Source organism: Cervus canadensis, chromosome 28, assembly GCF_019320065.1.
Source record: "Cervus canadensis isolate Bull #8, Minnesota chromosome 28, ASM1932006v1, whole genome shotgun sequence".
NCBI lineage: Eukaryota > Metazoa > Chordata > Mammalia > Artiodactyla > Cervidae > Cervus > Cervus canadensis.
In genome coordinates this window covers 15,325,261-15,350,134 of record NC_057413.1, presented here as the reverse complement: position 1 = coordinate 15,350,134, position 24,874 = coordinate 15,325,261, and the positions used below count along the sequence as shown (strand labels likewise).

Below are 24,874 nucleotides of genomic sequence, written 5' to 3'. Positions count from 1 at the left end.
ATTGATATGAAAGACCCTAAGATGTATGGTTAAGTGAAAACAAAGAGGACAGTACTACACAATGTGTGTAATATGCTACCTTTTGTGTAAAAGCTGCAAGTACGGTATTCACAGTCCCCTGCAACATGAAGGGACAATGGAAGGATACATAAGAAATGAAGAACAGTGGCTTCCTGTGGGGGTTGAAAAGGAGGAACTTGACAAGGCACAAAGATGGGAGCTTTTTCTACTTTCTGGGGTTTTGAACCATGCAAAGTTTATTGTCCAAAACAATAAATCAAAAGACAAATGAAAAAAATAATTGATACTATCAGTGCAAAACCCTATGTCATTAAATTATTCTTTACTGAACAATTTAACATGCATTATTTTTAATCCTCAAAACAGAAACCAAAGTGTCTTGAGTTTGTCTTTTTAAAGACGGTAAAACCAGGACTAGTTTTTAAAACTTGTGCCTAAGCCCGTGGTCTTTACACTATAACTGATTCTCTATTTAAGGTCTGCTGACCATGTCACGCTGCTGCTTCTTTCAGTGTCCCTGTGCCTGACTTTTCCTCTGCCTGAGACCATTCACCCCCTTCACTCTATTTTGTCTGCCTGGAAAACTCCTATTCAACCTTCAAAACCAAATACCTGTCTATCTGTATCACCCTAACCTTTTTACTCAAGAGAATATAGAAATCTTTTCTCTCCTGTGGCTTACAGGTTAAGCAGACCTTAAAAGTAACAATTATTCTTTAACTGTTTTTAAAGGCTTGGCATCTAGCAAAAGGCCTGGTAACTGTTGCCCAACAAATGTTCTTTCAGGTATAATGAACTCTTTAAAACTCACCATGATCATTAAGAATTAAAACCTCTCATTTGAAAGGCTCATTCACTTGCTAACTGATGTAAATAATGGCACATAGATATATTTAAACGAAAGTGGCTACAAATACTTTTAAACCCCCAATACCTTCTGTTAAGAGAAATCTCCTTTTATATAGAGATTTATAAATGGTCTACTTATACCTAAGTAGGTGTTCCTTACAAACTCTGTAATACCAAATTTCTGAGTAAGGCTGATTCTTAATACATATTTCTGGTAATCTCTTTGCAAAATATGAATTCCTAGAGATGTAATAAGACCTTTTACAATTATATTAAATTCTTAATATTCCTAAGCATGATCTTTTTGAATATCATTTTTTATGAAATGTGTTCACCTTTAAAGGTGAAACAAAGGTCACCATATTTAATAGAAACCTTGGTTCTTTGATGTTGAACTTCTAAACTACTCCATGATCATTTAATATGGCCTGGGTTTCTAGACGGACACACACAACTTGTAGCTTTATAAACTGTTATTCTTCTCAAAAAGAGTTTGTCCTCCGGAGAATGTTGCCCACAGGCCTCATAAAGATGCACTCATATGTACTCAGGTCAGTACAGCATGGAAGTGAAAGATACAAGGTCTGAAGTCGGAGGCCTGAGTTCCAGTTCTACTCTGCCAATTTCTGTGTTCTCAATCAAGATAACTTGTGTCTCACTTTCCTCATTTGTAAAATGAAGTTATGCTGGTATCAAATGCATTGAGATGTTTTCAAGATCAAATAAATTGCAATATATATATATATATAGAGAGAGAGAGAGAGTTTAAAACAATGCCCAATATATGCCAAGCACTGAATAAAGGTGGCTGTTTGGTCACTAAGTAGTGTCTGACTTTTGCCACCCCGTGGACTGTAGACAACCAGGCTCCTCTGTCCGTGGGATTTCCCAGGCAAGAATACTAGACTGGGTTGCCATTTCCTTCTCGGGGGGATCTTCCCGACCTGGGGATCGAACCCATATCTCCTGCACTGTAGACAAATTCTTTACCACTGAGCCAGCAGGGAAGCCTGAATACATGTTAGCTAGTAATAACATAGCTGACATTTGGTTCATGCTCAGTAAACAGTAATAACTACAAGAAGGAGCTTGTCTCTGTCTAGCTACACTTAAGGTATCTGAAAGAATTACCATCTCAAAATAAAGACACTGAAAACACCAAGATTGTGAGGGTGGGAAATGTACCTTCAGGAGTCCTATGCCAGCAGCATGAGCTATTACTCTACATTCCGAGACAGAAGCCTGACTCTCCTCTAGTGAAGGAGACACACATCCCAGACCCTGGATTGTATTCAGCTTGGACGACTTTGGTTAATCAGAAGATATTTATTTTTCTTGGACAATTTTGGTTAATCAGAAGATAATTATTTTTCAAGTTATTTTTATAGTTTGATTTTTTTCCAGAGGTCACACAGCAACACTTCTTTTCATGAAGATGCTAAAACACATGATCTTTTTTTTTTTTTTTTAAGTCTCTTGCAACGGGTCTTTATCAATGAAAATAGGCCACAGTACCTAGTCAGATGTGTTCTATAAAAGAGTTTTCATTGCCCTGTGTTTACCTGTCCCATATACTTCATAACTCAAACCAGATGTACTATTCCAGTTATGCTACATAAAAGGCTTTATTATAAACAATATTTTAAGTCACTAAGTTAGTATCAAAGCCAGATCAGTATTACTAAATTGGAAAGACATTTCTCATGGGGAGAAAAATGTTCCTTAAAAATGTTGCGGAGTTCAAACAGATATTTATACACCTGTGTCCTTAGCATTATTCCCAACAGTCAAAAGGTTTCAGAAACCCTCTTACCCCATTGACAAATGGGAAAACAAAGTGTGGTATACACATACGATGGAATATTATCCATTCTTATAAACGAAGGACATTCTGATATGTGTTACACCATAGATGAGCCGTAAGAACACTCTGCTAAATGAAGTCAAGTCACAGAAAGGAAAATACTGTATGATTCCATTCAGAGGTCTTTAGAATAGTAAAATTCATACAAACAAAGTAGACAGGTGATTACCAGGGCCCTGGGGGTAGGTCAGCATGGGGAGTAAAGTGTCTAAAGGGTAAGGAGTTTAAGATGAAAAAGTTCTGCAGATGGATGGTGGCGATGGTTGCACAACAATATGAGCACTTAATACCAGTGAACTGTACACACAGCTTCCTTAAATGATAAATTTTATGCATATTTTACCACCAAAACATTATTATTGAGCACCTACCACACATACAAAGGAAAAGGAGAAGCAGGTAGGTACCAGTGAATGTGGACTAAAAAAACAGTTCATCCAGGTAATTCTGAGCAAGACAGACTGTAAGGAGCTACCAACACTGCCTTGTCTTTCTAAAAGAGCTCCCTTTTCCTTTGTTTTCACTTCATTATGAAAGAGTAAAAATTAACCTCCCAAAAAATTAAAGGGAAAACTAATCAAACTCGTATTCCAAGTCTCAGTCATATAACCCGTAAGTTCTGTTGGGAACTTTGGTATTTTCAGCAAAATAGCAAGAGCAAAAATTACAGGATCCAAACCTACCATCTCACAATGGAACTTGAGCCATCCATAATCTTTAATGTCAAAGCAGGGCCTGATATATTTCACTTAGGTTAATCCCATTAAGATCTAACTTTGTTATCCCTTTTACGTGAAAATACATTTAATTAGATCAGAGGGACGAAGAGGCAGTCTGGTTCTGCCACTTTGGTATCCGTTTCTCAGGATGTATGGATCTCAGGATGTATGGACGTGATATGAATATGAAAAGAACTATTTGCTTCTGGTACTTCATTTTTTTTTTTTTTCATTCTCTTTACCTTCCCTTGGAGCCTTCCTTATTGAACTGTTCTATTACCTGCTACCATAGCACTTTTAAGGGGAGAGAGTTCTTCGAAAGTAAGGAAGAACAAATATTTTTCATTTCTCCCACATCCCTCATGACACCTTCAGTTAACAGAAGTTTCAAAAAGAGAGCCCTTCGGTAACGAGTCCTGAGAAGTCAGCCTGCTCCAGGTCTGACCATCTATTTCTTCTGAAACACTAAATTAAAGCTAATGGGGCAAATTATCTTTCTCCCTAGAAAACAGAAACATACATCATTAACTTGATCTAGGGACTAAGGATAAATAGAAAATGCTTAAGGGATTTCATAGGCAGAAAGAAGGACAAGACAACTGACAGGCCTGTACTGGCTGTGATAACACAGATGTCTTACTCAGGAGGTTACATTTTTGCAATAAACAGAAAACAGAAGTTAGTGTGATAACTGTTGAATCTGAGGAGTACTAGAAACCAGGATGATGAAAATCAACTCATGGGAAGTCTCTAGCAGGTCTCTATAACTCAATTCATGTGTCTGCACGAAACATAATCTCTACTTGGAAGAGTCAACCCCTGGGCACTTGTGTACTCATCTGATTTAGTATGATCTAGAAAGAAACACAAAACGTTTCAATATATTTGAATTATTTTTCTGATTCTTCAAAGGTAAGGTATTTATTTCATTCTGGTAAAAGTTCTGCTGGAACTAAAAACAGGTGGCATATGCATATCCGGTAACAAAGCTGCGAGTTTGCATATCAACAGAAAACAGAAATTTTCTAATCACATAAATCATACATTGTAACCACATGAAAACTAACTCTTTCAACTGCTTAGTGAGAAACATTATTTAAAAGGTCTACGAATCATCTTCAAGGCCAATACCTCCATATCCTGCAGGGTAGTGATGGGTACACAAAATGGCTGGGGAAATACATAAAAGTTTATTTTCCTAAAAGATATGTTAAATAATAGTCCACCGACTAATCAAGTTTTAAACCTCTGCTGTCAATTAAGAATAAATAAATTCCTGAATTGATTACATTTTTCTCCCATCTTGAACAATGGAACTGGGTCTTTATTTCTGCCACATCTGCCATCAGCAAGGAGAAGGAAAGGGCATGAAATCAAATAAGCACTGGCATCAAGAAAAGCTTACCTCCTTCCCGTATTTTTTAATTGGAAAAATAAAATTTGTTTTCCAGTAAGATAGTTCATTTAAAAAAAAAAAAAAGATCTGTTTCTACTCAAGGCTAGAGTTCTATTTATTTTTAAAATGAGGCACAGGAAACCTCCCAAGTGCAACTCAGATTTACATCTGGCTAATCCTCCAAATGTGACCCACCAAGTTCATGCTGTTTATTGCTAATGAGTTCTGTGATTTTTGGATAACACGTGTGAGAGATAGCAAATTAACTACTGCTAGTCAGCAGCAAGCAAGCAAAAGATGTCTTGGGAAGCTAGTGTGAGCAAATCCTGCCAGTCAATTTCTCATCGCACTTGCCAGAAATTTGGTGGGGGGACGGGATAAAGCCTGCCAAGAAAAATCAGTGGTGGAACTTGTTTCCCTTTCCTTTTTCCATGGAATATTTCAACACTCAAATACAAATACAGCTCAATCTTTCCTTTCGGTTAACTTTGGGACTGTAAGGAAGGCTCTGGCTGCACTGATACCTTAGAGAAACTGAAATACCTTACGCTGCAAAATCAGTCCCTCTGAGTTCCTTCCCCGGAGCCATAAAGAGAATCACAGATGTGAGAGGGGTTATCATTTACATCCTATAGGAACAGCCTCCTCCAGCACAGGTACAGTTGAGTCGACAAAATTCAGTCAAATCCCCTCACCTAGAACAAACTGGCCAAAAATGTTGTGCAGAAGAGCAGCACCAGCTGAAAATAAAAAAGTTAGACTGGCAGAAAAACACTTGCCCAAATCAGGCCACTAATAGTTTAAGACTCAGTTTGAAGACCATTTACTCTTTTGAAGGGTAAGGCCCCTTGGAAGTATACTTGCAGGATCTCTTATCTTCTTTCTCATTTGAATCCCAAACCAAACCTAGTGGTTCTGAATCAGGGCTGCAATTAGCATCACCTGGAAAGCCTTCAAACTAATGTGGCGCTGGGAACCTTACCCATTCGCGTCCCTCCACTCCCCACCCCCAACTCAGTTGAAACCCGAAACTCCTGAGTTTAGGGCAGGTGACTGGTGTTTCTTAAAAGCCTCCTAGGTGACTCCACTACACAACCAGAAGATGAAAACCACAGCTTTAGAAGTTGTTCCCCCGCCCTCCGCCAAAAGAAGCTAGTTTCTCTACCAATTCCACTCAAAGACATTAGAGCTCTAATTTCCTCTAATTTCACCCAGACTGTCCTGTTGCAAAAAGTTCTAGTCATTACTTCCACCGCCTGCTACCATGCACGCTTCCTAATGTGGAAGCAGGCTGAATCTGAAGCTCTCCACTGCTAGAGGTGGGAGCACGCTTGGAACCGGGCCTAGGAGGCCATGAAACCCCAGACGCCATCTTGGTGATTGAAAAGGAGATACAAACTATTGGGTGTAAAATACTCAAGGATGTATACACAGGGCATTGTCAAGATGTTGTAATAACTAAATGGAAAGTTAACTTTTAAAGAGTGTATTAATATTTAATAAAATGAAAGGCAAAACTCCCATTTCTCTCTACCTGCACACCACTTCTGACGCCAAATATGCAGGCTTTCCCACACCAAGCAATTTTCCAATTCTCGACAGTCACGGAGTGGATGTCCTATACTTTCATTCAATTCTGACCCTAACTGCCCCCAAATTAACACAGGCCTCACTGGTTTAGGCCTCTGGCCTACAATACTGCCCGCTCCCCACTGGAGACGCCAATTTCAAGTTCAGGTTGCAGCCTGGGCTTCTGACCCACCAATGTTAAGTCGGGGCTGGGGTGGGGGGGGGTGCGGGGGGCGTCCCACGACCCCTCCTTCAGGCTTCACAATTTACTAGAACAGCTCATACAGCTCAAGAAAACAGTTCACTCACCGGACTGGTGGTTTATGATCAAGGACACAACCCATGTACAGACAGCCAAATGGACAGAGGTACAGGGCAGGGTGTGTGAAGCTTCCACTTCTGTGTCAGGACGCCAACCTCCCTCCACCACCACACACTCAAGGAAGCCGCTCACCAAACACCACCCGCACCCCACCCATAGGCTTCTTCGAGGGCGGTCTCCTTACGTAAGCACGTAAGCACGTAAAGCAGGGTTGATTGCATCATTGGCCACAGGTGCTGCGCTCAACCTCCAGGCACACTGCCCTTCCTGGCGGCCAGGGGGCGGGGCTAAAAGTACCAATTCCCAAAGAGAAGGTTTGTTCCCCTGCCAACCTACCTCCATATTTCAGGGCTTTCCAAAATTATCACCTCATTAACATAAACTCAGCAGTGGTTTAATGGGGCTTTTTTCCAATAACAAAAGATGGTCTTTTCACCTTCTCCACTCCAGAACTCTATCTGGTCATTTGGACAATAACCAAATATTAGAATAAAAGACGCTCCTATTGCTCATCTCTTAGGAAATCACATGGGGTTTAGGAGCTCTAGCCAAGAGCTAGGAACAAAGGCCAAAAAATATATCTTAATATATCACAGTATTCGGGGTATAAGTGCACCATCTTAGGTATTCTGAGGGTCTCAGGATATGCCTTCAAAGACCAAATAGTTGTGTGTACTACCATGTGTAAAAGAGATATCTGGCGAGAAGTTGCCATATAATATGCCCAGCTTGGTGCTCTGTGATGACTCAGAGGGGTGGAGTGGGGTAGGGGAAGGAGGCTCAAGAGGGAGATGATATATGTATAATTATGGCTGATTTGCATTGTTGTATGGCAGAAACCAACACAATATTGTAAAGCAATTTTCCTCCAGTTAAGAAGGAAATTTTTAAAAAATAGATTGTGTAGAGAGCACACAATTTTTATTTTCTTTGGGTCAGTGGGTAACATAACTCTACCAGATATTAGAATCACCTGGAGGGCTCCTTAACCGCCCCCACTGCCAAAGTTTCTGATCCAGCCCTTCCCGGGTAGAGCTCAACTATTTGTATTCCTAACAAATTTCCTGGTGATGCTAATGATGCCTGTCTCACTACACTTCTGGTACCTCCAAATATTTGAAATAACAAATATTTCTTTTTGCTCTTATTTTTTAATCTCCCCCCATTTTACTGAGATACAATTAACATACAGTCTTGTGTAAGTTTTAACATGTACAGTATAATGATCTGACTTACATAACTGTGAAATGATCACAGTAAGTTTACTTAACATCCTGTTAACACCCATCATCTCATATAGGAACCAAAAAATAAGAGAGAAAAAAACCATTGTTCGTTGTAATAACTCTTGGGATCTACTTTGACAACTGGAAACTCTACCACACAGCAATGCTAGCCATAGCACTCCTGTTCTATTTTATAGCCCTAAGAGGTTTGTTTTTCCAGTATCTGTCTACATAATAAGAATGTTGAACATTGACTAGATACGTGATATAAAGGAATTATTGCTAACAATTGTTTTAGGTGTTTTAGGTGTGAAAATAGTGTTGTGTTTATGTTTTTAAAAAAACAAAAGTTCTTATCTTTTAGAGATACATATTGAAAAAAAACTTTTAAACATTACAGATAGAGTTGACATCTGCCATGTACCCAGGCACCTTCCTCATGGGCAACCTTTGTCCTGAAGGGTTACAACATGCATGTATGAATGCATAAAAATAAAATCAAAAATGTGATAGAATAATAGCATAAACAAGGAACTTAAAGGAAAGCAAAATGGAAAAGAGATAGGGGAATGGTGACCATTAGGATCTTGAGGGCAGCCCAGAACTGAGCAAGAGGCAACAAGTAACCACCAAGGGAGTCAGGGATTTATCTGGAAAACTTCCCCATCCAGGAAATCTCTTACCTGACCACGCTGGGTGTCGAGGCTTCTGTGGTCACCTGGGAGCACTGGGAGAGAAAAGGAAACTGAGTCAGAAGTTGTAAGAGTAAATGGAAGGAACACACAGCAGAGCAAGGTTTCAGAACACAGTTCCGTCTACCTTGAAGGTTCCTAGACGAAAATTTGGAGAGCTGATTGTTTCTTAAACAATACCCCTAAGAACGGCCTCGGGCTTGACTGCTCTGGAGCCATGCCAAGGGCTCACTCTGGAGAGAGAAGCCCTCCTCCTACCTGAAGTAAAACTGGAAGCATCCAATAAGGCATGGTTTTCAGCACCAGTTCTGCTGGTCCCTGGCTAAGGACCTAAGCCCATCACTCCCTGTTTCTGGACCCAGACTTCATTATCTGGAAAAGGAAGGAGGTTTTTTTGTTTGTTTTCCTTCTTCTTAGTACTTTATTTTTTTTTTCATTTATTTTTATTAGTTAGAGGCTAATTACTTTACAATATTGTAGTGGTTTTTGTCATACATTGACATGAATCAGCCATGGAGTTACATGTATTCCCCATCCCGATCCCCCCTCCCACCTCCCTCTCCACCCGATTCCTCTGGGTCTTCCCAGTGCACCAGGCCCGAGCACTTGTCTCATGCATCTAACCTGGGCTGGTGATCTGTTTCACCCTAGATAATATACATGTTTCGATGCTGTTCTCTCGAAACATCCCACCCTCGCCTTTTTAGATGTGATCCAGGGTGACTCCCAGAGCTGACAGGACAAAGCTACACTAGTCCTGGGATCAGACGAAAAGAGAGGTAACAGGAGTATACATGCTAGACCCTACAGAGTTCTTTTCTGTAGTTTATTTAACTGAACTTCTAAAAGCCTTTAGTAAGGCAAAAATGGATGGCAACAGAAGGCTGTGGCCGAGAGTGCGCGGGGACTTGCGCAAGGTCACACAGCCAGCTGGAGCAAAGCCATAGATCTAAATCAGGAGCTGGCTGACCCCAAAGGGGAAGTCCTGCGCATACAGCCTGGGTGATCTACCGGGCACCATCCTGCTGCTGGTAGTGTCACATCAGAGCCACCGTGAACTCTGACCCCAGGACTGAAAAGACAGGCACGGTTACCTCAAGGCCTAAGCTTGTTTTCTGTGCCCAGACTTATCTTTGCAAAGAAATCTGCTATTTTGTGAAAATGTTCTTGACTATAAAATAATTGCCTAAGAGACTGCCCAGAAAAATAAGTCTATCTTCCTAATGTTTTTACTTTAAATTTTGTATTTTCCTTTCTCTAATATTCCTTGTTTAAGAGAAAAACCCAGTTTATACCAGCAGGTTATGTCTGGATACAAGGAAGAAGCTGGGAGGTTTTGATCTCGCTTAAAATTTTTAGAGGCTACAGCCCCAAACTACTTATTTTCTCAGCACCTGGTTCCAAAAGCAAAGTTCTTGGCAAGTCATGAAAGATTCAACTATTTCACACCGTGGCTATTTTTTTTTCAGGAGCAATAATTTTCTAGGGATTAGAAATCCGACATTCCTATTAGGCCAAGGCCGTGAAGCAGCTTCAGTGAGAGAATCCACTGCATAAAGCAACTGTCTGGCTCTCTGGGTCCAAGGTCATTCTTCTTTCCTTATAGGGATTCACCTAATTGGCTACGCACACTCGTCCAGTGAATCAGGTGGCAAGATAACCTATTAGATAGATCAGTGGTCTGATGTAGGACACAGCTGCTCTGCTCCCTCCAGGCTTAAAATAATTCAGCACTACCAACCTCCCCCATCACATACAATTAATTTTATGAATAGATACATGGATACATAGACAGAAACATATTGATATAACTGAATCACTCTGCTGTACACTTTGCTAACACCACACTGTAAATCTACTGTACTTCAATTAAAAACATAAATAAAAAAGCTTTTAAAATGTTTAAAAATTTTATGAAAGAGGAAAAAGAAGCATGGGTAAATAAAATGGCCGACACACACCACCCAGCAGGAAAAAAAAAAAAAAATGCGCACAAGACACTTGCTTCCCCAAGTGCTCACTGACCCCGAGGCGATAATAAGGGAGTTCTGCAAAGGCTGCAGTAAAAAGTATCCTACATTTAGCCAGCCCTAACCCCAATCCAAATTTGTCTCCCACTCCACAGCAGGAGGGCCTTACTAATTGGAATGTGCAGGTCACGTGGCCTGGAATATGTTTGGGCAGCACAAACCTCCAGAGTCCTGAATTACAGACACACACATGCACACCCCACTCAGATTTTTAGTTCTCACAAAATCTAAATATGCACAATGAATGAAGTTTTAAAAATGAAAGGCTGTGTTTGTATGACGGTTAAAGAAATAAAAAAACAGATGAAGATGTTTTTTTAAGCACAAATTTCCCCCATCAGACCAGTGGTAATGATTCAAGATGGAAACAACAAAGACGCCTGGTGAAAAGGGACCCTCTAATCACATTAGCTTGTAGTTCTAAAGGAAGATGGTTGCTCTGAATTTCCCTTTATACATAGCAACTTCAAAAAAATTCCTATTTTCTTAGTACATCTTTATGTAGGAAAGCCTGCATGCCTTTGAAGCCTCAACACAAAACAAACAAGAGTCTTTACAAGTCCTGTCTGACCACCCAGGGAGAATCAAATAGTATTTTTTCTCCAGTAGGCCACCCCAGGATACCACGAATAACAAGGAAAAGGAGGAATTCATCATGTAACCAGGATGTATTTTTCTAGCGTCGTTATTACACTGTTTTAATCTAAATATTATGCTATAGTGCTCACTAGCAAAGCCAAAGGACATCTAATTATTCGTCTATTGAGCAGAAGTTTTATTGAAATAGCAGAAAATAGGTTAAAACCAAGGGAACAGCAGAGAGGAGGAAGATTAAGGAATTTTCTTCTCAAAATCCCAAGAACTGAGCAGGGATTTTTAAAGTGCTGATGTTCAGGATGGTAGGCTGGTGAAGCCAGGTGCCCGAGTGTTCCTTAGGACAGAAACCCTGGGATTAAAACTCTCAAGGGCTTAGACTGCAGGAAATTTGGGGGAGGGAGTTTCTTCCGCATCACACTGAAGAGCTTAGTTGCATGAAAGTATTTTAGAATCATAGGAAGGTCTCACCACCATAAACATCCTGCAATGCACTCTTTTAATCATGCCCAATCCTGCACAAAACCTCCACATGGGCCAAATAAAGACCAGATCCTGCAGCCAGACACTAGGGAGTCTCTCCTAACAGACTCAAATTGTCTTCCCAGGCTTGTTTTCTGTTACCACCCCTGGGGCTCAGGATGCTATGGGCCTTCTGCCATCCACCCCTCTTGTCCCTCCTATGTGCCGGGCACTTCCTCCCAGCCATGCCAAGGGGCATGGTCTTTTATTCACCTGCAATGTCCAGCCACCCTCATCTCTCTACTGACTCAACTTTCAAGACAGAAGGATGAAATTGGGGTTAAGAGCCCTCCTCCTGGATCCCAGCTCTGCCTCTAAACAGCCTGGTGGCTTTGGACAAGTGGCCTCGTCTCACTCCCTGCCTCAGTTTCTCCATCTGCTAAGTGGGAGTGATAAAGCCTATCTTCACTGCTGTGAACTTTAAGTGAGACCAGGATGACAATCCATGGGCGCTCACTGACTCAGCATAACCTCCCTCCTCTAAAACTGAATGCCCCCTTCCCTTACCCCCAAGCCTTCCTTAACACTTGCAGCCAAAAATCATCTCTCCCTTCTCTAAAGTCCCCTCTCAGTTAAACTCAGCTATGCTGGGTTCCTGGGCAGCCTCCAACTGCACTACTACTACTCCCCTAAATGTCACCACACCTATCATACTACTGTTTTTTGGAGGAGGTGGGACTCATGTTTAATTCATGTTCACTTTCTTCCCACTCTCTTACATATAATTATATTATAATTGATTATAATCAATTATAGATTATAATTCTAGAAGCTCAGGCTTCTAGAATGAACAGGACCCAGACAAAGCCTATTATTTATTCTATCGATAAGAAAACCAAATAGATGTATCACTGGTTAAGTATAATAATACGTATAACAGCAGGATCTTATTTACAATCTAAGTGTATTCAGAACTTTTCAGATAAACAGCAGCTCTCCCCCAATTCCCACCCGATGTATCTGATTCACGCCACGACCTTTACCAAGAGCCAATCCCATGCAGCAGTCACACGTTTGTCCCCCAGGAAGCCCACAGACGGACCATCCCCGCGAAGAGCTCACAGCTCAATGTCATTTCTTGCTCCTCTCCTCCATTCTGCCATCTCCATCTGTCCCTCCATTGATTCCGTGAAGTGCAATCCACAGAGATAATGAGAGGAATTATGGAAAGGCAGATTGCAGAGCACTTGGCAAACACTTAAGTCTGGAGGTTTTGGATATTTCCCTCCACATTTCCCTCCACTCTCCTAGGTTCAGGAAACATGGTGATGCTCTCAGATGGCAGGAGGTTCCGAACTAAGATCTGGGGCATTGGAGGAATTTCCCAGAATGCCTACCCGAGGAGCCACAGGACTGACAGGAAGCAGCCTTGGAGAACATTCTGAAGTGTTACTGCACCATATTTTAAACTGCCCACCTCTCTCCATACCTCTTAGAACTTTTAAACTGACCAGAAGTGTGATGTGGGCAATAGACCAGATAGAAAATGTTGGTGTCGGATGGTTGGACCCAGAGATAAGATATGGAAGGCAAGTTCAGAGCAACTGAAGATAACACACAAAGAAAACCGCCATAGCACTGAGGTATCACTGTCCTTTCCCTCATAAGGTCCTGGCTGCTCCAGGAGCAGATAAGGCAATTTGAGGAGGCCGTCCCTGTTGCACAGGATCTACCTGAGATAAGGAAGGTGATGCTTCAAATGTCAGAATCTGTCTCCCAACTAATGAGAACCTACTGGATAGTTCAGGAAACTCTGCTCTGCTCTGTGGTGACCTAAATGGCAAGGAAATCCAAAAAAAGAGGGGTAGATGTATACTTAGAGCTGATTCACTTTGCTATACTAATACAACATGGCGTTGTACACTATACTCCAATAAAATTTTATATATATATATATATCTCAATAAACCCAACTAGAAGAAGAAAAGATGTCTCTGGACACTCCATCTAAACCAGCACTTTTGGCAACACTCCTACCCCCACATTCCGCTTTATTTCTTTATGACATTTATTATTACCTGACATTAAATTGTATCTTTTTTCATTTTCAATACCGCCTGTCAAAACAGGAGCTTCTTCAGGGCATGACTCTGTTTTCTTAGAGCCACCTCTGACACGAAATAGCTGGTGAATGAATATCTCTTAAATGAATAATTGAAATCCACTCTCCAGATCAGAAACCTGTTAGGGTAGACCCACGGTTACTAAGTTACCAACAACAATGGTTTCTCTCTCCCAATACAGCGGCATGGGGTTTAACGTAACACTCACTATGAACCTGGCCTCTGCCCACTAATACCTGAGGGAAGTCAGCGATAAACACCGGAGCATGAAAGAGGTGTTTCTAGTAATTATACTGCGATAGCAGGTGTACAATGGGCGTGTCGGAAAAGCCAGAGTGTAGAGTCACTGTAACCTTAAAGCAAAAAGCAAAAAACCAAACCCGAGGAGGGACACCACTGACCATAGTCACTGGACTATTCCAGAAGCAGAGAGCACGATGTGCTTCTGGGAACAAATGGGCCTAGAACTGATGGACATCACCCCGCCTCGGGCAGCGAGAAACCATGAGGGGTGACATTTTCTTCCTGAGGCCATGAGGGTTCCACTGCCATTGAGAGTGGTGGACAAAGTTAAAGTCGCCCTGAGGTAGAGTCGCCCTGAGGAAAACTACACCTGGGACAGAGACAAAAATCAGGTCGGAGGCCTTTACTTGAGAAGAAAATGTGCTTGTCGACCAACACAGAAAGTAAAAAGGTTCTCACAGAAAAGAGCTCTATGAATCAAGTGAAAACGAATATGTTAAAAATAAGAGTGCCTTCCTAAAAATCACAGTAATTTTTGCCTGCAAGATCTTTTTCAAGAATATAATCAACTATATATCCTTCTGAAGATTTTCCTCCTATCATAAATCATCTTTTCTGAAAAAAACTAGAATCAGGGTAATTATTAACTCGCAGCATACAGGTTCGTCAGGTTTTTCAATTCTAAATCACTGTAACTTTTCACAAGCACCTGTGCACAGAGGAGAATTTCAGCTCAGTGGCAATCTACTACCTGAGAGAAATTTTCCTTCATTGTTCTTGCTACTTCTAAAATAAGTCAACAATGGAGGGAGAGGGATGGACTAGGAATTTGGGGTTGGTAGATGCAAATTATGACACATGGAATGGATAAATAACAAGGTCTTACTGTATGGCACAGGGAACTATATCCAATCTCCTGGGACAAAGCATAATAGAAAATGATATTTTTAAAAAAGAACATATATATATGTGTGTGTGTGTGTGCACGTATATAAAATTGAGTCACTTTGCTATACAGCAGAGGCTAGTACAACACTGTAAATCAATTCTACTTTAATGAAAAAAATAACAATGGAACTACTGTACCCTGGATTCTAGTTTCTCTCTTTCCCCCAAACTGAGAAATCTTTCTCAACAAAACTGCTTTAAATGAATACATTTTAAACCATAAGAAACCATCCTACTTCTGAAGTCTATATTCATCCTATGGACAGGATAATCTGTTGTACGCTTTCCCACTAAAAAGGAAAGAAAATGCAATATGCACATGAGAAAATGTTGTAGGTTTTCCCCATCTGCCCTCAGCTTCCTCACATATGAAAATGCTGAAATGAAAAGGGTTCCTTTTACCCTCCCTGAAATGGTCCCCAGACATGGGAAGGAAAAGAGTGGGAGCTTCACAGCCTAGAAGAGAAGCAGGCACTAAAGAATCAGTTGAGGAAGGAAGTGAAAGAGGAAGCGAAGGAAGGGGGTTGGGACTGACATAAAAGATTGAACAGGGTAGGCAGACAGCAAGGCCAAGACAGGATTCTGCCACAAGTGACCTTTCACCGTCTAATCACACTGACCATCTCAGACACCTTCAAACCAGGGACCAGTTTCCTAACAGAAGGCCAGGACACTGCCGGAAGATCATGGGAACCATTTTTCCTTCTTCAAGAGCGGCAGTAGCATCTGCCAAAATACATCCGCAACCCTCCCATCCATCTTTCCTCTCCCCACCTCTGAGCTCTCCTCTATCCATCAGGCTAAACAAACCCCGTCGCTCCCCGCTCTCTTCCCAGTTTCAATCATCACTGACAACGACATTTGTGTGGGTTTGTGGACATGTGGCCCCGTGCCAAACACTAAACAAATACACGGAAGTTAACAGACTCGATCCCATCTTTGAGGAGCTTCCCAAAGAGAATGCTGTTGGCTTTTCAAATTTTACCACCAGAAAAAAAAAAAAAAAAAACTCCCAGTACATGTCCTTTTAACAGCAGGTCTGTGGCTTTGGATACAAAGAACAGCACATTTTATAAGGCTCTGTAAATCAAAGTGAGCTCTCTCCCACCCAAGCACTGTCTGCCCGTACGAGCACAAAATGGATGTCTAAGCCATGAAACCAACTCTTTCCGAGGAATGTCTTCGTTTCTTCTCTTTTCAACGCACTGGAGTTGTTGCTGCAAGCCTGAAATAGTATGATCTTGTTCGGGACACAGTCAACCAGGGTTCAGTGACTATCTGAACCATGCCTTACTTCCACACATTAAGTCATTATATCCCAAGATGATTATGGTGGACACATCACGGGGGAAGATGTTCAGGTGCCAAAAAAAAAAAAAAAAGTTAAATGGAAAACAGAAAGGGTGCACAATGATGCCTGCATTTCAAGAGCAGAGAAATCTTCCTCTCAGTAAATGCATATGTTAAAAGCTATTTTTTTCCTCAAGACATTTCTGCTCTCATGCTTTAAAACACCATGAGTGCTGAATGATCTTAGTCCAGAAAATAAAAATTTCTGGGATTTTCTTATAGGGAAGTTCAAATGGTAAAAGAACATTTGATATTTTCAGTTTTCCTAAAGATCAGAAGGACTTTCAGAATAATGCGTTTTTCCCTCAACAAAGGACATCTGCAAAGCTTAGCCTGCTGAAAAGAATCATTCTGACAGTCTTAATGTATTCTTTTCAGGAAAGCCCTGTTCAGAGAATCCCACAGGAAAAAAAAAAAAAATCAGTACCCCAGGAAAGCACCCATCTGAATCACTATAGCTTCTTGTAAATAGATGAGACCAGAGGATTTCCAATTAGATATTAGAGATACTAAATAAAGGGGGGAATACGTGTGATCATCTTGAATATTACGGATGTTTCACTTTCTCCTGATGGACCAACATTCAAATATTTGAAAGGTTTGCCACTCTTTCAAAGAACATCTTACAGGAAGGCTCACTTTTAGAAAGCTGCTGAAGACAAAAATATCCCTAAGATAAGAAATATAAAATTACATCATTGTCATAACTGAGAACAATAACCCCAATAATAAGAATTAGTATGGCACAACATGAATAGACATGGCACTTTACATCCAGGACTCAGACTTTTCTAGAAACACTCTTTCTTATTGGGGTGATACTACCAGGGAATAAGAATAACAGGAATTTTTATGAGTCGTCTCAAGTCACTGGTCAGTGGGAATGATAGACGAAATAAAAATACCCGATTGTGGTCGGCTGACCTAAAAAATCAGTCACACACCTTTCAAGTCATAATTTGAAGAATCTGATTTCCAAGCCATTTTCAAGGAGACCCGTGTTAGTCCTTCCATTAAATTCTGATTTTGCCCCCCTTTTCTCTGTTTCCATTGCCACCCACCATAATACAGGGAAGATGAACTGTTCTGATAACCAGAAAGTTCCTAAGTAGTACCCCTGCCTGGAATGAATCTCTCTCTGAATCGTCTCTCTCTCTCTCTCGGTTTCTCTCTGTCTCTCCTCTACATCCTTTGAACACAGATTAGAGCAAAGCTTTCAAACACTGGTTTCACCATATCCTGCCCCAGAACAGGAAGCAAGACATTCCCCATTGCCTATGAGAATGTGTAAAGTTCTCAACCATCCATCTGATGCTTTTGGCACTCCTCTCCACACCCATGACAGAGAACTTTCCAGGTCTCCCCCTGCTTCCCCTGACGTGTTTGTTCACCCCTACAGTTCTCTGCAACCATACTTGAGACTCCCCTGGGTTTCCTAAATACACCCCCAGTGATCAAGCTATCAGAATGGAGAAGCACCTTGGAGCCCATTTAGTCTGACCCTGCCACCCGCTCCTTCCACACAGCTGGCCATACAGACATCCAGCTTTTCCTTCACACTTCCAGGGCTGAGGGAGTCACTGCTCTGAAAATAGTGCCCTGTCAGACATTTTAATTGTGAGAAGACTCCTCTTTGAGCTGATTTCGTCTCTGTTCACTAGTTCCTCCATCCAACATGCCCAATTTTGCACCCCAGGTTGATCTATAACAAATCAACTTTTCTGTAAACAAAACTTTTCCAATATTTGAAAACCACGATTATGTTTGTCCTTAATCTTCTCAGCTCCAAGCTCATTTTGCTGCTGCCCTTCAGCTATTCCTGTGGGGCCTGGTTTCAAGACCCTTTGCCATCCAAAAAGTCCTCTGATTTGATGCTGCCTATTACTCATGTCAGGTTTCCCTGGTGGCTTAGATGGTATGGAATCTGTCTGTAATGCGGGAGACCTGGGTTCGATCCCTGGGTCAGAATGGTCTCCTGGAGAAAGGAATGGCTGCCCATTCCAGCATCCTTGCCTGGAGAATCCCATGGACAGAGAAGCCTGACAGGCTAGTCTACAGAGTCACAAAGAGTAGGACAGGATGGAGTGACTAACACTTTCACTTTTGGGCTTCCCTAGGGGCTCAGACGGTAAAGAATCTGCCTGCAGTGCAGGAGACCCAAGTTCAATCCCTGGGTCGGGAAGATCCCCTGGAGAAGGGAATGGCTATCCACTCCAGGATTCTTCCCTGGAGAATCCCATGGACAAAGGAGCGTGGTGAGCTACAGTCCATGGGGTCACAAAGAGTCTGACCAGACTGAGTGACTATCACACACACATTATTCATGTCACATGCAAAGAGAAAAGAATCGTATCTGTACAGCATATTGGGGGAACAGACAAGGGTTTGGGGCAGTGCTGACCAGTTTGGGGACCCTGGGCTCAGGCCTGTGCCCAGGGTTGTGGGGATGGATGAGAAGCATGCCTATAACCCCTACATGGTACCCAAAAGGGAAGATCTATGCTAATTGCACTGGTTACTCTTTAAAATCTGGCACCCCAATTTAAACACATTCTGTACAGGCCATCTCAAATCCAATTTATTTCATCAAACTTTCCCCCCCAGTAACGAAGGCCCACACTCATTTTTCTTCTTCCTGGTTACCAAGCGCAAAATAGCTGCTTGACTTAAACTTGGCATTTGACATCATGCCTTTTGACTATATTTACTTTAGGATTATCCTAAATGAGCATCTTATTTCATGTGTGTCAGATTCACTTTCCAAAAATGATGGTGACTTCAGCAGGGGCTATGTATCACTGTCATTATCACAAGGACATAATATGGATCTGGCACACAGTAGGACCACCCAAAAACATCTACAGAACTAACAGTAAAGCCAGGACTGAGAGACTATGGTCTGGTTCAAAAGATATAAACCTCACCTGAAGAGGAAGTTTATCATTCTGCCTGTTTACTCAGGCAGAATCTAAACAATGACACAGACTTTCAGACTGAAAAATTTCGTACAAATAAACACTTTCAGACAGGTCCAGATTGGGAAGGAGGGCCACGGAATTCCTTCCCCTATCTGGGTTATTAGGCCCAGACACTCATCACTCAAGCTATAAACACTATTAAATGCTGCTGCATAGTTTTATTGAAAGTTATGTTTGCTTTCAGATTAGACTTTTAACATTTAATACATTTCCCATCAGAATATGGTAAGAGCAGAGAGTATTTTGATTTAAGCTTCATTTCAAGTATGAAACTCAAGCTGTGCTAGTTAAAACAGGCTCTAGTTCTAATTCAGCCTCCCAGGAAGGTCAAGACTGTTGAATTCCCCTAATCCTCTTCCTCCAGGGCTGAAAGGCCTGGGAATGGAGTGAATTTACATATGCTTCCTTGACCACAAAGCTAAGTCACAGGGTCCCAGCCAAACTCTGGTCTCACTCCTATGGATTCAAGCGAATTTGGCCCTGTATGGCTCAGCTCCAAATTCACCTTGGAGAGAATGAACTTTAAGGCAAGAATCCTGACAGAGAAAGAGAGGCAGCACCTTTCTATCCTGGAGAGAAGCCCTCACTCCCTTTCCTCCTCTCCCACCCCTTTTGGTGCCAGCCCGTACATTTGAAACTCTGATAGATTAATGAGAAGTCGGCCCTAGTCCCTCTGGACTTGATCCATTTTTAAGTGAGCTCTGAGAACTTGGACACGTTACAGATCCTAGAAGGATGAAATATGAGGAGAGAAAAGGAAGTTTGACACATGCAGGGAATCTGATCTTTGGGGCTGGAGGAGAAGCTAAGAGCGGGGAAATATTAAGACAGGATGCAGAATACAAACTTAATTGACTGATAACACCACTGAAGAATAAAGACTGGTTTCTCCATTAAAGTTTGAAAGTCGAGCAGTTAATATGAACTTGTAACTTCATGCAGAAAAGCCTCATGGCTCGGGGGTGGGGGGTGGGGGGGAAGGGAACAGGTGAAGGATTTCACCGCTGCCCTTGAATTCATCTTCACATCCACCCTTCTTGTCCAGTCTGGGCAAGGCATTTGGAATAGAATGGACAAAATGATTTTACATGAAAGGCAAAAATACCTGCACTGCAAAACAGATTATTTGCCTTTCTTACCTTTACAAATCCTAAAAAAGAAAAAAAAAAGTTATAATTCAGAAGACGGCTCTAGGATGAGGGCGCAGGAGGCCTGGGGCAAATTTTTATGCAGATATTCAGTGGAAAATTAAATCCCAACTCTAGTTCTCTCTCTCTGAAAATGGCATTTCCATACAAATCTATTCTGTTCATTAAAAGTCATCATTATTTTGAAGTGTCACCAATCCATGAGTTTGGCCAGTAAGGAGGGATCCATTTATTTTAATTCTACAGCAATATCTTTAAAAGTCTGATGGTGGACGGTGAAGGAATACCCAAAACTAACCATTTAGTCCACATAAATATGAGCAGCAAATAACTGGTAAAGAAAACAGAAATCTCCACTCCAGTCTACACTAATTAATCCATTTTTTTTTAATCCAGCAACTAAGAAAATCTGAAAAACTGAAAATAATATCAGATCAACATCTAATTCAGTGCAGGACTCGATAAGTAATCAGTGAGTGAACAAATGTTTTCTTTTAAAACAATAGAATGGAAATAAAATAAATAAAACAATAAAAATAAATAAAAACAATAAAAGGAAGATTGCCTTCTCAGAAGCAAAGAATGTTGAAAGAGAAATCAAAATTATATGACTGCTGAGATCTCCCATAAGACCATGACCAAAGGAGATGAGAATCTAAAAGAAGTAATAAAAACATTTCATGATTCACAGTACTTATGCTGCATCTCTTTCAAATTAACTGATTTTGTAATCAATTGCATCATCCCGGTGAAATGAATATGCCTCAGAACAATAAAGGGACAGTGTGTGAGCTAAAACCAAGACTACTATGAGGTGAAAGGTCTTTTGAGACAATGTGCACAGGTAGATGTTAGTGCTATAAGAATACAAAGAAAAATGCTTTCAATCAGGCTGCCTTATATGAACTGTTAACCATACAGGGCTTTTCTTAGTGTGCATAATATTCAAATTTTCTCCACTCCCTACCATGACTAAGATGAGCTCTGTCTTCTTGTATTTCCACAATCTGGTTTTGCTGAGTACTATCTATGGGTATGGTTCATAATTTTTCATTATTTTCTAAAGATTTCCTATTTCACAAATGTAACTTGGTACAGATACCATTCTACATTTAGAAATAAACCAATCTCTTCTAAATTACTTAGCTACCAACCAGTGGAAATATCTGTTTGAATAAGCACTTTATAGTTTTCTCAAGTTCCTCTACTTTAAAGAAATTCAATTTTTATCTTCTCACTGACCCATTTTAATTTTTTTCAAGAATGGGAGTCATGTTGGATAAGGTTGCATGGTCCTGTCCAGTGATGTCAAACAAAATGAAGCCAAGTGGACTCCAGACAAAAGTATCAGACTTCACTTGAGTTTTAAACGAAAAAGTAGCCTCTCCTACCACAATCATTCAAAAGGTAAGATTAATTCTGGATATCTCTGGAAGGCTTTATTTCTCAAATTACCTATCTTTGCTAAACTTCTAAATAGATAGCATATACTACATTTCCTTTTTAGCAATGTTTGCATTTGATTTCCCAATAAATTCATTTTGTTAAAACACTTATTTCAACTTTGTGGCAGAATTAAAGATATAATATACTGTTCTTTGTTGCATGAAAAACAACCCTCAAATTAATTTTATATACTCATGTTTACATAAACGCAAATAGAAGGATTTGAAATTTTTGACCCTTGTAGGTAAAATAAAATAAATTAGTGTCATCATAATCAGGCAGACCAAACCATCTAAGTGTTCGAAGTGAGGGAAGAAAGCAAGGGTGGAAGAGTCTTTGCAAACAGAACCAGGTCTTATACCAAACCTTACAGAAGAGTGGTTCCAGATGGACGTACAGTAAATCAAGAGAAGTCTTAAACTGAAGATGCCTGGTGCGCAGGCTTCTGCAAATCTTCAGGACACCCAAACATAAGCATGAGGCTAGGGATGGAGATGGGCCCTCCGTGAATACAGAGAGCAGTCAAGGAGCAAAAGCCCTGCCATGATTGAATATGCACAGAGATGAAGGGCAATGCAACTATCAAAAACAGAGCTGCCTGAGTGAGTGCTACGTCACTTCAGTCATGTTTAACCCTTTGCAGTGCTATGGACTGTAGCCCACCAGGCTCCTCTGTCCATGGAATTCTCCAGACAAGAATACTGGAGTGGGTTGCCATTTCCTTCCCCAAGGGATCTTCCAGAACCAGGAATTGAACCCTCATCTCTTGTGCCTCCTGAATTGGCAGGCGGGTTCTCTACCATTAGAGCTACCTGGGAAGCCATTATCAAAGAGCAGACTGCTCCTCAGAGACTAGCCTAAGCTGCAGAGGGGACGTTTTTGCAGCCCAAGGAATGCTCAGTCTTGTGGCTATGTGTGGACCTGTAAAGACCATGTATTTTGTCCTTTAGGTGTTATTTTAACTTCAGATTTTTTTATTTAAAAAATGTTACATGCCATATCTAATTTACACACACACACACACACACACACACACACACACACACAAAGACTGCTCGCCCCCAGGGCTTGCGGAAATCTTTAAATAAATCAAATATTAAATGCTTTCTCTAATTTAATTATGAGAACTGATATGTTTTCCCGCACTTTTTTTAAAGGAAACTCCTTGAATAAATTATTATACATCCATTTGGTTTGACCCTGTACTCCATGTCATTCATAAGAATAAGGAAGATCTAGATGTTTTGGCTTAGAAAGATGACCATAATATATGAACACGTGGGGAATACTTGTAAATTCATGGCTGATTCATGTCAATGTATGACAAAAACCACTACAATATTGTAAAGTAATTAGCCTCCAACTAATAAAAATAAATGAAAAAAAAATTTTTTTAAATAAAAAAATCTAAGCAGTGCAAGAAGAGGTATAGCCACCCACATGCACCAGGTAGCTTACTTGGGAAGTCAGTATAAAACATTTAAAAGATGGATGAATGAATGAATGCTAAATGCACTAAGTGGCTGCTTTATATATTGAGTAACTGGTTCTTGTGTGAACAACTTAAAAGTCCTGACTGCAAGCCTTCACAAACAAGTCTAACCAGCTCAGCTGGTGTAAGAGTCCATTTCTTTTCAAATGGCAAAAAGAATCTTCTCCAGTTTTTACTTATTCTACTGATTACAACAGCAAAAGTAGAATAGCTAGGCTTCCCCCCCAACCCCCCTTTCTGGCCCCTCCACACTTTAATTCTTGGGCAACTTTCCTATCAGACTAATTTTCAAAACTCACAAGAAGAATTTATTCAGACAAACACATTGAAGAAAAAACAAACAAGAATTCAGTCTTGCTTCTTACTAGGGATTCAGAATAGTCCTGGCTCCCTGGCCCAGAAGTACTCAAAAATCACAGTTTTATGTCATTTCTGTTGTAGGTCCTAAAGCAATCCAGAGGAGAAAAGGGAAATAAATAACCTCTAAGCAGGTTCTGCTGAGTGGGGGTTAGAAGGCAGAAGGACAACTCTTATTTCTCTCGTCATCAATCACATCTTACAGCATGTCTAATAAGATAAATTGTCACAAAATAGCAGAAGTGTCCCCCTTTCAATAAAGGTGTTGGCTATGACCTAATAAAATATTTACAGGGTCTTAAAAATGCATATTATTCCTATTTCTGCTCTCTTAGTAGGCAACAATTTTCAGACACTTATTCTTCATTATCAGAACAATAAGCACCCATCTGAACAGCTAACACACAATTCTTTGCCAATGCTTAGTGCATAAATTATGTTGGATCGTTTTACACTAGAATCATGCCAACATCATTGATCATTTCTTCTTTATTTCTCCCTCTCTTTCATTAAAATAAATACAATTTTCCTTAGAAAGACTCATAGCTCCAACACTGACCTATCTTCTCAGAGGCATTTTATTTTAAAACAAGCCCTTTCTTATACTAAAATGGAACTCTGCAGGAATCCATGGTTTTAGGGCTACCTCACTTCTAGATATTCTGAATCTCACTCCCCCCCCTTCAAGAACTAGCTAAAATTATATGTTACTCCCTAAAATGCATCCTCACCCAGAACACATTTTGCAGGGAATTCTTTCACCACTGCTGTTACCAACAGTACTATAAACTCTTTTATCCATAACTTCAGTGCATCAAGTTGGACTCCAGTTTCCATAGTTCTTGAAGAAGCTTCTATGACATAATTTTTTTCCTTTCTCTCTTTACCACATGCCAGGCATTCAGCCAACATTTCTCGAATGAATGAATGATTGAATGAAAAAAAGGAAAGACTGCACTCTATGCCTTTTGAAAACGAACTTTGGAATGAACCACCCATGTGTTGAGGTGATTCTCCCTCAGATGTTCTAAAGCCCCCTTAAATT

At 40.6% G+C, this 24,874-nt stretch overlaps 1 protein-coding gene across 18 annotated transcripts in view; it reads right to left on the bottom strand.

Annotated features, from left to right (window-relative positions):
* LOC122429059 overlaps positions 1-24,874 on the bottom strand; it is a 775,926-nt gene that overhangs the window by 667,842 nt on the left and 83,210 nt on the right. For all 18 annotated transcript variants that reach the window (XR_006265906.1, XR_006265911.1, XR_006265910.1 and 15 more), the window contains one exon: positions 8,650-8,693. Coding sequence is in view for 12 of the 18 variants with exons in the window: in XM_043449188.1 (XP_043305123.1) it covers positions 8,650-8,693 (44 nt within the window). In the remaining 6 variants the exon portion in view is untranslated. The remainder of the gene's footprint in view (positions 1-8,649; positions 8,694-24,874) is intronic.